Here is a 14,598-nt window from a genome sequence, read left to right as displayed (position 1 = left end):
TACCCTGCACTGGTACAACGGGTGTGTTTGCTTCAGAAACTCTACTATAGTTTATATAAAGAAGCTGATGTGTAGCCATGGCGACAGCCATTTAAGCACAGGACACACAGTAGATAACAGATAAGTACTACTATAGTTTATATAAAGAAGCTGCTGTGTAGCCGTGGGGGCAGCCATTCAAGCATAGGATACACAGTAGATAACAGATAAATACTACTATAGTTTATATAAACAAGCTGCTGTGTAGCCATGGGGGCAGCTATTCAAGCACAGGCTACACAGTAGATAGATACATTTTGAAGAATCCCATTGTATACTGCAGAGCTTATCTGTTGTGTATCCTGTGCTTTTTCTCCTTTTTCAGCTTTGAATGGCTGCCCCCATGGCTACACAGCAGCTTGGTTATATAAACTATAGTAGTACTTATCTGTTATCTACTGTGTATCCTGTGCTTGAATGGCTGCCCCCATGGCTACACAGCAGCTTGTTTATATAAACTATAGTAGTACTTATCTGTTATCTACTGTGTGTCCTGTGCTTGAATGGCTGCCCCCATGGCTACACAGCAGCTTGTTTATATAAACTATAGTAGTACTTATCTGTTATCTACTGTGTGTCCTGTGCTTGAAATTAGGCAGGTGCATAAATTTGGGCACTCCAACAGAGATATTCCATCAATACTTAGTTGAGCTCCTTTTGCAAATGTAACAGCCTCTAGACGCCTCCTATAGCCTTAATGAGTGTCTGGATTCTGGATGTAGCTATATTTGACCATTCGTCCATACAAAATCTTTCCAGTTCAGTTAAATCTGAAGCTGCCGAGCATGGACAGTTTGCTTCAAATCATCCCATAGATTTTCCATGATCTTCAAGTCGGGGGACTGTGACGGCCATTCCAGAATATTGTACTTCTCCCTCTGCATAAATGACTTTGTAGATTCCCAAGTGTGTTTAGGGTCATTGTCTTGTTTGAATATCCAACCCCTGCAGCGTAACGTCAACTTTGTGACTGATGCTTGAACATTATCCTGAAGAATTTGTTGATATTGGGTTGAATTCATCCGACCCTCGACTTTAACAAGGGCCCCAGTAGTCCCTGAACTGGCCCCACAGCATGATGGGACCTCCACCAAATGTGACAGTAGGTAGTAGGTGTTTTTCTTGGAATGCGGTGTTCTTCTTCCACCGTGCAAAGTGCTTTCTGTTATGACCAAATAACTCAATTTTTGTCTCATCGGTCCAAAGCACTTTGTTCCAAAATGACTGTGGCTTGTCTAAATGAGCTTTTGTTTGTGGTGTGAGTGCAGAAAGGGCTTCTTTCTCAACACCCTGCCATACAGATGTTCTTTGTGCAAATTGTGCTGAATTGTAGAACAATGTACAGATACACCTGCATCTGCAGCAAGATGTTCTTGCAGGTCTTTGGAGGTGATCTTTGGGTTGTCTGTAACCATTCTCACAATCCTCCGCATAAGCCGCTCCTGTATTTTTCTTGGCCTCCCAGACCTGGGTTTTACAGCAACTGTGCCTGTGGCCTTCCATTTCCTGATTACATTCCTTACAGTTGAAACTGACAGTTGAAACCTCTGATTAAATGAAAACTATACCCCCAAAATGAATACTTAAGCAACAGGTAGTTTTTATCAAATTGAATGACATATTAAAGAATCTTACCAAACTGGAATATATATTTACATAAATATTGCCCTTTTACATCTCTTGCCTTGAACCACCATTTCGTGACTCTATCTGTGCTGCCTCAGAGGTCACCTGACCAGAAATACTACAACACTAACTGTAACAGGAAGAAGTGAGGAAGCAAAAGGCAGAACTCTGTCTGTTAATTGGCTCATGTGACCTTACATGTGGTTTGTATGTGTGCACAGTGAATCTTACGATCTCAGGGGGTGGCCCTTATTTTTTAAAATGGCAATTTTCTATTTATGATTACCCAATGGCACATACTACTAGAAAAATATATTATTATGATAATGGTGCATTTACATGAAGCAGGGTTTTACACATGAGCTGTTTTACTCAGTATCTTTTAATAGAGACCTACATTGTTTGGGGGGTATAGTTTTCCTTTAAGCTTTTTGTAGCCTTCCCCTAAACCATGATACTGAACAATCTTTGTTTTCAGATCTTTTAAAAGTTGCTTTGAGGATCCCATGCTGTCACTCCTCAGAGGAGAGTCAAACAGAAGCACAACTTGCAATTGGTCACCTTAAATACCTTTTCTCATGATTGGACACACCTGCCTATGAAGTTCAAGGCTTAACAAGCTAATCCAACCAATTTGGTGTTGCCAGTAATCAGTATTGAGCAGTTACGTGCATTCAAATTAGAAAATGTTCTGCACAGGCAGTTTTTCACATTTGATTTAATTTCATACAACTGAATACTGCTTCACTAACAATCTTTGTTCAGAAAACACCCCAGTACTCTCTGGGAAATGAAAGACATACCACTGTTATCTGGAAAGAAAACTAAAATAATAAAATAATGTGAGAGAAGTATATTTTCTGTCCACCTCCAAGGCAGGAAAAAACAACTCAGGAACAGAGGTGGAGCCTATATATCCTGAGGGAGGGGCCAAGAGACCAATTCTTCTATCCTGCCTCGGGAGTCTGCTCTGATAGGAGGAACCTCTGGCTCAGCTGAAGGCCTGGCCTGATGCTTTTACAATGGGGGGTCGTCACTGAGCACAATTTCTCAACATCAGTCGAGCTTGGCAGTCCCAGAATCCAAGTGATGACCAATCGGTCAACTCCGGACGCTTCTGCTTTAAAATGGATCCACGTCCCTTTCTTTCATATAAAACAAAAGACAGATAACACAGACCGTGTCCTGAAAGCAAAGAGCAATGTACACTAGTAGCCAGCAGGGGGCAGCAGGAGTCAATTCACTGTTTGGACGGTACTCGTCAGAGCAGAGAAAACAAAGGGACGCGTTGCATTTAAACGCATAAAGCAGTGCAATAAGGCACTATGGCGCTGGGTTCCGGCAACTGAACAATCCCAAGGCGTTTGACTCTTGCTGGCTGCCATACTCCACGTGTGAAATGTTAACCAGTTCTGTGCTGAAGCCCAAATGTATTCGCCTGGCTCTTTGTGCTTCCCACCCTTAGTAGAGTCCTTTATAGTCCATGTCTTGTTGTTCTCTGTGGCACTGACTTTATTCCCCAGCTTCCCCCTGGGACTGCTGGAATGTGGCAATCTGGAATTCTCCAGTTCCTATCTCCCCACTGAAAGTCCCTTTTCTCTCAAAGCCTTCATCAGCTCCTCCTGCTTCAACATCAACAGAATCTCCCGGCTCCAGATCAAGATGTTAAAACCTAAAATAAATGATTACTGTTTTAGTTACTAGAAACAACCTGCACCCCCTGCTTACTGCATATACTAAGGCTGTTAAAAGTCACTGGGTTCTGTGACCATATAAAGGCACAAGGCTGCAGGCTGAGTTATACAGGGAACTCTGAGTATCACTCATGTATTATAAGGGATAATGTACCTCCTACTGTAAATGATAAGGATATTAGAAGTCACTGAGGGGTTCTGTGACCATATAAAGGCACAAGGCTGCAGGCTGAGTTATTCAAGGAACTCTGAGTATCACTCATGTATTATAAGGGATAATGAAACCCCTACTGTAAATGATAAGGATATTAGAAGTCACTGAGGGGTTCTGTGACCATATAAAGGCACAAGGCTGCAGGCTAAGTTATACAGGGAACTCTGAGTATCACTCATGTATTATAAGGGATAATGAAACCCCTACTGTAAATGATAAGGATATTAGAAGTCAGTGAGGGGTTCTGTGACCATATAAAGGCACAAGGCTGCAGGCTGAGTTATACAGGGAACTCTGAGTATCACTCATGTATTATAAGGGATAATGTACCCCCTACTGTAAATGATAAGGATATTAGAAGTCACTGAGGGGTTGTTCTGTGACCATATAAAGGCACAAGGCTGCAGGCTGAGTTATACAGGGAACTCTGAGTATCACTCATGTATTATAAGGGATAATGTACCCCCTACTGTAAATGATAAGGATATTAGAAGTCACTGACGAGTTCTGTGACCATATAAAGGCACAGGGCTGCAGACACTCATTTTTTCCTACAGGTCATGGAACTCAAAGTTAATGGTTTTCCAATTTATTATAAAATATAATATATTTTAGTTTACAATACATAACTTTTAGAGGGTCAGAGTCAGACTGACCGCAACCCGCCCATTGCTGAACACCATCCCACTGCCAATCTCAGTAGACAGGACACCAGCTGCATGTTGTGCTATAATACCCTTACAATTATAATCACCCTCTACTGACTATGGCTGCACATTTCTACTTCTATCACAGGAGGAGTGAGGTGCCACAGATCACTCACCCATGCCAGAAGCCAGAAGATCTCCCATTGGATTAAACTTGTTGAGCTGGAAAGATAAATAAATAGCAACTGAGTAAACAACTCACTGGAGACCAAAGCTGTGTGGACACAAAGCTGCCTTTAAGGGTGGTGACACATGCTAACATTCGGGGAGATTTAGTCGCCTCACGAAGAAACTTCGGGCGACTTTGGAAAACGAACCACTCCAAGTGCCATCCCGCCGGCGATTTCGATTCTAGCCGGCAGGAAGATTAGTTGCCCGAAGAAAAGCCGATTTGTCGTCAGACGACTAAATCTCCCTGAATCTTAGCGCGTGTCCCTACCCTAAAGGGGTTTGAGCAGGAATGTCTACCCCTAGAGGCAGGACCAGAGTTAGGAGAGAAGGGGCCTCTGGCAATGTAGGAAGGCTGGGACCACCTGGTTCGGAAATAAAAATTGATGAGGTTACATAGTCAGTTAGGTTGAAAAAAGACAGACGTCCATCAAGTTCAACCTTTAGTCTATATATAACCTGCCTAACTGCCAGTTGATCCAGAGGAAGGTGAAAACCCCCATTTGAAGCCTGTTAAAGGGATACTGTCATGGGAAAAAAAACATTTATTCAAAATGAATCAGTTAATAGTGCTGCTCCAGCAGAATTCTGCACTGAAATCCATTTCTCAAAAGAGCAAACAGATTTTTTTATATTCAATTTTGAAATCTGACATGGGGCTAGACATATTGTCAATTTCCCAGCTGTCCCCAGTCATGTGACTTGTGCTCTGATAAACTTCAATCACTCTTTACTGCTGTACTGCAAGTTGGAGTGATATCACCCCCCCTCCCCCCCCCCCCCCAGCAGCCAAACAAAAGAACAATGGGAAGGTAACCAGATAACAGCTCCCTAACACAAGATAACAGCTGCCTGGTAGATCTAAGAACAACACTCAATAGTAAAAACCCATGTCCCACTGAGACACATTCAGTTACATTGAGTGGGAAAAACAGCAGCCTGCTAGAAAGCATTTCTCTCCTAAAGTGCAGGCACAAGTCACATGACCAGGGGCAGCTGGGAAATTGACCAAATGTCTAGCCGCATGTCAGATCTGAAAATTGAATATAAAAAAAGTTTACTCTTTTGAGAAATGGATTTCAGTGCATAAGTAAGCTGGAGTAGCACTATTAACTGATACGTTTTGAGAAAAACATGTTTTCTGATGACAGGATCCCTTTAAAGTTAATGTCTGTATAACAACACCAATGAGAAATAAGCAATAATTAAATAAGTGATGTACTAACCTATGAAATTGAATCAAATATGTTACATAATCAAAAATGTTGACAATGTTTTGATCTTGGTACTGCCACTGTCCAGACCTGTGTGATTGCTTTTTCTGCTATTCTGTTTGGTTCACCTCCTCTGATGAAGTGCCCAATGGTGTGAAACGCGTCAGGAGGGAGTAGCTAACACGAGGTATGCAGACAGGGAGGGAGACACTGCCATGTGGTATGTTATGCATGAGTAACAATGTACTTTTATTTTGGTGAATTTGCACCAATAAATGTTTGATGTGAGGTTCTGGGCATGTTTCTAATTTGAGGGTACTTATATTTGGACTAGGGATGCACCGAATACAGGATTCGGTTCGGGATTCGGCCTTTTTCAGCAGGATTCAGATTCGGTCGAATCCTTCTGCCCAGCCGAACTGAATCTGAATTTGCATATGCAAATTAGGGGCGGGGAGGGAAATCGCGTGACTTTTTGTCACAAAAGAAGGAAGTAAAAAATGTTTTCCCCTTCCTACCCTTAATTAGCATATGCAAATTAGGGTTCGGAATCGGTCAAATCTTTTGCGAACGATTCGGGGGTTCGGCCAAATCCAAAATAGTGGAATCGGTGCATCCCTAATTTGGACCAGTGCACAGGGCCCACAAATTGATAGCAATCACTCATATTATTAATAGATAATTTCAATAAATCTTATTTTCTATGTTTGAGCATATTCCATGTGTCCAGATGTGGTAATTACCTGGGAGTTTAAGGGTTAGGCACATGCTAAGATTCGGAGAGATTTAGTCGCCCAGCGAAAAATCGCCTCGTCTTCGGTCGACTAATCTCCCAGAAAGTCCTTTCCGCCGGATAGAATCTAAATCGCCGGCAGGACGGCACTCGAATCACTTTGTTTTCCGAAATTGCCTCACAAGGAAAGTTCGGGTGACTTCGGAAAACAAAGCGCTCTGATTGCCATCCCGCCAGCAATTTCGATTCTAGCCGGAGGGAAGGACTTTCTAGGAGATTAGTCGCCTGAGGAAGAGATGATTTGTCGCTGGGCGACTAATCTCCCCCAAATAGCATTGTGTGTCTCTGCCCTAAAGGAACAGTAACACCAAAAAATTAAAGTGTTTTAAAGGAATGACAATATTATGTACTGTTGCCCAGCACTGGTGAAACTGATGTGTTTGCTGCAGAAACTCTACTATAGTTTATATAAACAGCTTGCTGTGTAGCAATGGTGGCAATTGAAAAAAAGGTTATCTGGCACAGGTTAAATAGTGGATAACAGATAACATTATGTTCTACAGAGCTTATCTTCTGTGTAACCTGAACCTTTTCTCCTTTGAATGGCTGCCCCTATTGCTACACAGCAGCTTATTTATATAAACAATAGTTGTGTTTCTTAAGCAAACACAACAGTTTGCAAAACATGGGAGGGGGGGAGGGTTTTTGCGCCAACTTGGTTTCCTTCCCCTTAAGGGTAAGGACACACGAGGAGATTCAGGGAGATTTTGTCGCCTGGCTACTAATCTCCTTGTCTTTTGAGCAACTATCTCCCTGAACTGCCTCAGCGTTTTTCCCCATAGGCTACAATGAAAAGTCGCCTGCGTTAATGCACACACGGCGATGCGTTTTCAATAGCTGCCTGAAATTGCCTCACTGAGGCAACTTTGGGCAACTATTAAAAACGCATCGCTGCGTGTGCATTAGCGCAGGCGACTTTTCATTGTAGCCTATGGGGAAAAACGCTGAGGCAGTTCAGGGAGATAGTTGCTCAAAAGACAAGGAGATTAGTAGCCAGGCGACAAAATCTCCCTGAATCTCCTCGTGTGTCCTTACCCTTAAGCGCCTCTTCTCCAGTGTGAACATCCCCAATTTGGCCAGTCTTCCCTCATAGCTAAGATTTTCCATACCTTTTACCAGCTTAGTTGCCCTTCTCTGTACCCTCTCTAATACAATAATGTCCTTTTTGAGTGATGGAGACCAATTGAGCGCTGTTGTAGGTTCAACCTACAGACAAATACAAGAGTCCTCTGCACTAAACCCATCATCAATATATTTAGGACATTGGGAAATGTTGTGCCTTAAGCTACTAGAAATGCCTTCTCATTTAAACAAAACAGGGATTGTTTGTCCATATACTGCAATATATTTAAGATAGCCAACTATGTCAAATTACACCCTCACTTAATGTTTTTAATAAGTAGTGGTGAGCACAACTTTCACTTGTTTTTTGCAGGTTCCAGTTTACAGCATAAGTAAACTTTTAAAATAAGTGAATGTAAAATTGATGAGGGTGCTATTCTAAGAACTTTTGCAATGTACATTCATTTTTTATTTATTCCAAGATATTAAGGGATACTTTGTTGTACTTTTACTTGTTAATATGAATGAATTTTGTTACAACAGCGCCACCTGCTGGTCAGTTTCCCACCACCAAGTAGTCAAGGAAGGAAGTTGTCAGGAGAAAGAAAGAGGCTGCTCTGATGTTCTTCTGCTTAGGAAAAAAAAAATAGAAACCTTTCTCACATCTTCCCTAAGCAGAAGAACATCAGAGCAGCCTCTTTCTTTCTCCTGACAACTTCCTTGACTACTTGGTGGTCAGAAACTGACCAGCAGGTGTCGGTATTGTAACAAAATGAATTCATCTTAACAGTACATGTATCCTTTAATATCTTGGGGAAAAAAAAGGATATAAGGTTTATTTATCCTTTAATAAGCCGTGTGTGGTGGCTTGGGAGGTAAAGTGTGTGTCACATGCTCATACACAGCTTGAAGTGAAAGCTCTTCTGCCAGGTCCCTGTATCAATCAGTGCCCTAAAGGGAGAGAAGTGGACAACTTTCATGATGAACCCAATATGGAATGAGTGCGGCAGATCAGACCCTTACCGAAACAATACCAGACGCATAAGGGTCATACAGCTGGCACACAATGTTCCCTTTCTGTCCATCAAACACGTCTACCGTCCGCAGCTCTTCTGATGTATGTCCTGGAAACTGCGGGTCCGGGTATCGGCCAACAACAATCAAATCATAGCGGGGATGCCAAGAAGCCTGAAATATAACAGGCAAGTGAAGAACTACCCAAATATCCAATTCTGAGATACTTAAATAGAAAGAGAAGGTACTCACAAAGGCCATAACTGATTGTAAAAGAATTCATTCATTTGCCTAAATAGTTCCCTGGTGAACCATTCCCTATGCTGAAGGTCTGGGGCAGTGGGGGGGGCACGCTTTAACTGGTAATACAGGGAATTCTGAGCAGCACTCATTAAAAAGGGATAATATACCCCATACTTTAAATGATAAAGATATTAGAAGTCACTGAGGGTTTCTGTGACCATATAAAGGCACAAGGCTGCAGGCTGAGTTATACAGGGAACTCTGAGTATCACTCATGTATTATAAGGGATAATGTACCCCCTACTGTAAATGATAAGGATATTAGAAGTCACTGAGGGGTTCTGTGACCATATAAAGACACAAGGCTGCAGACTGAGTTATACAGGGAACGCTGAGTATCACTCGTGTATTATAAGGGATAATGTACCCCCTGCTGTAAATGATAAGGATATTAGAAGTCACCGAGGGGTTCTGTGACTATATAAAGACACAAGGCTGCAGGCTGAGTTATACAGGGAACTTTGAGTATCACTCGTGTATTATAAGGGATAATGTACCCCCTACTGTAAATAATAAGGATATTAGAAGTCACTGAGAGGTTGTTCTGTGACCATATAAAGACACAAGGCTGCAGGCTGAGTTATACAGGGAACTTTGAGTATCACTCATGTATTATAAGGGATAATGTACCCCCTACTGTAAATAATAAGGATATTAGAAGTCACTGAAGGGTTCTGTGACCATATAAAGACACAAGGCTGCAGGCTCAGTTATACAGGGAACTCTGAGTATCACTCATGTATTATAAGAGATAATGTACCCCCTACTGTAAATTATATGGATATTAAAAGTCAGTGATGAGCTTAGAAAGCACGTAAAGGGATGAGGACACATGCTATATGGATGAAGGTGACTTCTTATAACCTTATATGTGAATAGAACAATTGGCATAAAAAGGATATTTCACACATCACAGTAAGTTTATATATCTAACCTTTATTGCAGTCAAGTGCTGGAATTGCCTGTGAGGATGAGGTATTATGTGCTGTGGTTTGGCCCAATCACATGCAGAATAAACACGGATCTCACTGTGCTGATCGGTAGTGAGAAGCTTTGCCCCATCCCAGGGGCTAAAATAAGCTGCAATGGAGAGATCACAGTGAGTAACCGATTGCCATGAATCCCTATCAGATACTGCGGCTAATGAACAGCAGTTACCAGAGTTGACACCGCGCGCGTGCGGCAATGTGTACAGACAGCTGGACTTGTCCTTGATATTTCTCAGGTCCCACAGCTTCACGGTCTGATCCACGGAAGCGGACGCCAGCAGCCAATCGCAGCGAGGGTTAAACTCTACGTGCGTCACTTTCTTCTTGTGCAGCCTCAGCTTCCAGATCTGAGAATAAAAGGAGCAGATGCCGAGGGACCACATTCATACACAGGGATCAGAGTTGTAATGAGGTCTCTACCCCAAAGAGATTACAATCACAGGTAGCTAAACTATACCCACCTCCTTCCCACAGGTCTCCAGGAGCACCACGTTGCCTACGTTATCCCCGGTGACCACACACTGCATTCCAGCAGAGACGTCGAGGCTGCAGTACCACATTCTAGAGAAGAGCCAAAGGCAGTGAAACCAACGCATGTTCATACACTCCATGGACGCCCCCTAGTGATATCTATGTGCCAGGCTGGAAACGGGCAGCGCCAATAAAGGAGAACTAAACCCCTCAACCATAAGCCCCCCTAAGCTTCCAGGCATTGCCCCTCTCTCCCTCCTTGCGATGAGCCAAAGTATTTAAAAAAAAACAACATAATAGCCAGAACACTACTTCCTGCTTTTCAGATCTCTAACTCTGAGTTAGTCAGTGGAAACCAAGAGAGCTGCAAAGCAGGAAGTAATGTTCTGGCTATTATATTAGACACCCACTCACTCCAGCCTTTATACATTACATTTTTGGCTAAATAACTATATTAGAAACATTTTGTATTTTGTACAGTCCATCTATTTACCCAGTTTTTATTTTTATACTGAACAATTCCTTTAAATCCCATGTTCCATACTCTCTATTCACTGTACCTCATTCCCCAATCCTTGGATTTTTACATAAGTGCCTGCACTTTCTGTACAGCTTGATTCCTCTTCAAAGTCCCGGTAGAGCTGCACAGGGATTGGCTAGGTCGGAGGGTGAAATCTGAACTCCCCCCCTGCCTATCCAATCACAATGCGGCTCTACCGGTTCTTAAACTTTGAAGAGGAAACAAGCATTAGAGTCCTGCAGCAGGTTGGGTACCCGCGGGTTACCCGCAAAAACCTGCGGGTTGAAGTTCTTGGTACAGGTATAGACGCGGGTCCAAAACCCAATGGGCCCGGCACAGCTGTACCCCCCTTTCCTCCACTGATGGTGGCCCTGACCAGCACACCGCAGCCAATAAGCAATAACCACCACCCCCAGTACCCCCGCCTACCCCACAGAGTCATCTCGCTTACGCCCAGTCTTCAGTGTTGGTGAACGTTTGGATATTGCGCCCAGAGAAGTCCTGTAGCACCGTGCTACCCGCCACAGACGAGGTGTACAGCTGATTAGGATTAAACGGATCGAACTTCATTCCGGTGATGCAACCGCCTGCTCCAATCTGCAGGAATAAACACACAGCAATGTTATAGACACATCCAGTGCATAAGAGGGTTCCAGTGGGGCGAGAAAAATGGACTCACCCCAGGAATAAGGGTGTTATTGAGTTGTTCATAGTCCCACAGGATGATGTCCCCTCCTTTCGATCCCACTGCGACTGTATTTGGGTGTGTAGGGTGCCACTCCAGAGTGGTAACCCTACGATCAAAGGGACTGTTGGTCCGATACAATATATATGAAGCCAGAGACCGGAGAAAAGGGGTTCGCAGGTACTGAGAAGAAATAGAACAGTACATTAATCATGATGGTTATGTCATGTTTGGTCCTGGAGAGGTAGATCATTTGATTATCAGGATACAACCTCATCCCTTCGTCCTTTGCTGTGACTGCTTTGTATGAGGGGGTGTAATTCAGTACAAAGTGTATTGTGGGTATAATCTTGGAAAGCCAATGAAATGCATTACAATGAAAGCCTGTGAATTTTAAGCACTTTGTTAGCCGTAGAGCTGGAAACGGCACAGGACGCAAGACATTTGCCCTTAAAAAGACAGTTAGCACATGGGCTGTCAGCGTGTTACCTTTGCTCGGACATTGCCCCCCAGAGTGCTGCGATACAGGTAGTGCACTATGCTTGTCTGCTTGTCCCCTCTGTTTGTTCCGCAGTTGGAATCTGTGGGGGGCACAGGAGAGCCACTTAATCAGAATTACAGGCACAGCCGCACCAGCTCACAGTAGATTTAATAACCAGGTAATTACCTTTACTGCTGCATGGTGTAGCATTCTTCTCTGTCTCCCGTTTCCTTTTTCCAGGGGACACTTCCTCCTGCTCCTCTTCCTCCCCTGAAGGAGGCTCCAGATTCCTCTTTCCATGTGTTGGTCTTTTGGGGGGCATCTGCAGGGGATAATAGGGACCTGTCAATGCTTTGGGGGAAAGGGTGTCACCAAACAAGCATGGAGAAAGGCAGCACAGGAGTGTCTGGAAAGTGTTGGGAGTCAGTTTTTGTGACACAGAGGGAACACACCAAAAACTCCCTGAAGATACAAAATGGGGAACCCCTCAGGGCAAAGGATGCAGCAGGAAAAAGGCTTCCACTCAAGGATGAGGCAGACAAGGGAAAAGTTGGGGCAGGGGAGGGGGTTGCCCTCTGGGGAGATTATGGGGCAGACAAGAGGTCTTCTTCTGGGGAGAGTATGGGACAGGCAAGGGGTCTCCTTCTGGGGAGAGTATGGGGCAGGCAAGGGGTCTTCCTCTGAGGAAAGTATGGGACAGGCAAGGGGTCTTCCTCTCAGGAGAGTATGGGGCAGGCAAGGTGTCTTCTTCTGGGGAACGTATGGGACAGGCAAGGGGTCTTCCTCTGGGGAGAGTATGGGGAGGCAAGGGGTCTTCTTCTGGGGAGAGTATGGGACAGGCAAGGGGTCTTCTTCTGGGGAGAGTATGGGACAGGCAAGGGGTCTTCTTCTGGGGAGAGTATGGGACAGGCAAGGGGTCTTCTTCTGGGGAGAGTATGGGACAGGCAAGGGGTCTTCTTCTGGGGAGAGTATGGGGACAGGCAAGGGGTCTTCTTCTGGGGAGAGTATGGGGCAGGCAAGGGGTCTTCTTCTGGGGAGAGTATGGGACAGGCAAGGGGTCTTCCTCTCGGGAGAGTATGGGACAGGCAAGGGGTCTTCTTCTGGGAAAAGTATGTGGCAGGCAAGGGGTCTTCTTCTGGGGAGAGTATGGGACAGGCAAGGGGTCTTCCTCTGGGGAGAGTATGGGGAGGCAAGGGGTCTTCTTCTGGGGAGAGTATGGGACAGGCAAGGGGTCTTCTTCTGGGGAGAGTATGGGGCAGGCAAGGGGTCTTCTTCTGGGGAGAGTATGGGACAGGCAAGGGGTCTTCTTCTGGGGAGAGTATGGGGCAGGCAAGGGGTCTTCTTCTGGGGAGAGTATGGGACAGGCAAGGGGTCTTCCTCTCGGGAGAGTATGGGACAGGCAAGGGGTCTTCTTCTGGGAAAAGTATGTGGCAGGCAAGGGGTCTTCTTCTGGGGAGAGTATGGGACAGGCAAGGGGTCTTCCTCTGGGGAGAGTATGGAACAAATGCATGGAAGGGATAGAAAAGAGGGGTGTAGATAAGAAGTCCCCTGTGGGCAGAGGAAGGGGCAGGTTAGGGGTCTCTCGCTGAAGACTAAGTGTCAGGCAGGTTTGTTTAGAAAGCAGGGGGCAAGCAGGGAGTTTCCAGGGAGTGGTAGGTATGGGGAGTCTCCTAGTTGAGAGAGGGGTAACAAGAGGGGCTTTTCTATAGGACACAGAAAGGCTCATCATTTCCTAACACAGGCGAGAACTTGCAGAAGTGCAGTCGCCAATATAACCCAACCCCATCTTTGCTTTTAATTGCTAACTCGAAGCCGATTGTTTCAAACGTATTGGTAGAGTGGTTGCTAGTGGCAACTGTACTTGCGCTATTTAGCACCTGTGTGACTGTGAGTGAGTGAGGGGGCGGGGCAGCTGCTGTCACTGAAGGTACAAGCTCCTCCTCTCACTACACAATAGACTATCCCCGAGGCTTTCCCTCCCCCGCGGTACCTGGTCAGGCGCACTTTGCTTCCGTCCCGGTGTAGTGCTGAGTGCAGGGCAACCCCATCCCTCTATCGCCTACCGATCCATCTCTATGCAGCCACCGGCAGAGACTCGGCGCAAATGTGCGCTACCAGCGCATTATTCTGCCCGCAAGTCGTCGCTGACGATCTGCGCCTGCGCCAATACCTCACAGCTCACGTGGTTACGTGTATATATATATATATATGTGTGTGTGTCAGAGAAAGAGTGAGAAGCTGTCGGATTCTGGAAACCCCGCCCATGCATCTGCCCCTTGCTTTCCATTGGCTGCAGTCTAAAACTTCAAGAGACAAAGCCCGTGATTGGCTTAAGTAGATTTGCCCGCTTCCTCGCCCCATCGCCGGAATAACGAATATGGATTGGTTGATGTAGAAAGAGGGCGGGACACTCTGCAGGGCTTGAGCTTTAAAGTGGCACTGACTCTAAAAGAAAAAAATTACTCTTCCAATTATTTATGTACGTTAAAAGTATTTTTCATTTTTTATTATTCATGCTTTTTGAGTTATTTAAAGAGGTGGTTCACCTTTAAGTTCACTTTTAGCATGTTATAAAATGGCCCATTCTAAGCAACTTTTCAATTGGTCTTCATTATTTA

General features: G+C 44.6%; 2 protein-coding genes across 2 annotated transcripts; both read right to left on the bottom strand.

Annotated features, from left to right (window-relative positions):
* Positions 1-2,503: 2,503 nt before the first annotated feature.
* On the bottom strand, positions 2,504-14,496 carry ddb2.S (damage-specific DNA binding protein 2 S homeolog). The gene is given in 11 exon segments (XM_041561994.1): positions 2,504-3,337; positions 4,397-4,442; positions 8,541-8,705; positions 9,769-9,914; positions 9,993-10,170; positions 10,285-10,384; positions 11,266-11,411; positions 11,494-11,682; positions 11,989-12,080; positions 12,167-12,302; positions 13,971-14,496. Coding segments are annotated over 10 exon segments (1,635 nt in total). The 5' UTR covers positions 13,971-14,496; the 3' UTR covers positions 2,504-2,900.
* On the bottom strand, positions 12,404-13,579 carry LOC121393433 (extensin-like; the record flags this gene model as incomplete). Its single annotated transcript, XM_041561922.1, has 1 exon — positions 12,404-13,579. A coding segment is annotated over one exon (1,176 nt), but the record flags the coding sequence as incomplete, so codon positions are not given.
* Positions 14,497-14,598: the final 102 nt, after the last annotated feature.

The sequence above is a fragment of the Xenopus laevis genome, chromosome 4S (genome assembly GCF_017654675.1).
Source record: "Xenopus laevis strain J_2021 chromosome 4S, Xenopus_laevis_v10.1, whole genome shotgun sequence".
In the NCBI taxonomy this organism is placed as follows: Eukaryota; Metazoa; Chordata; class Amphibia; order Anura; family Pipidae; genus Xenopus; species Xenopus laevis.
This window is presented reverse-complemented; position numbering and strand designations above follow the sequence as displayed.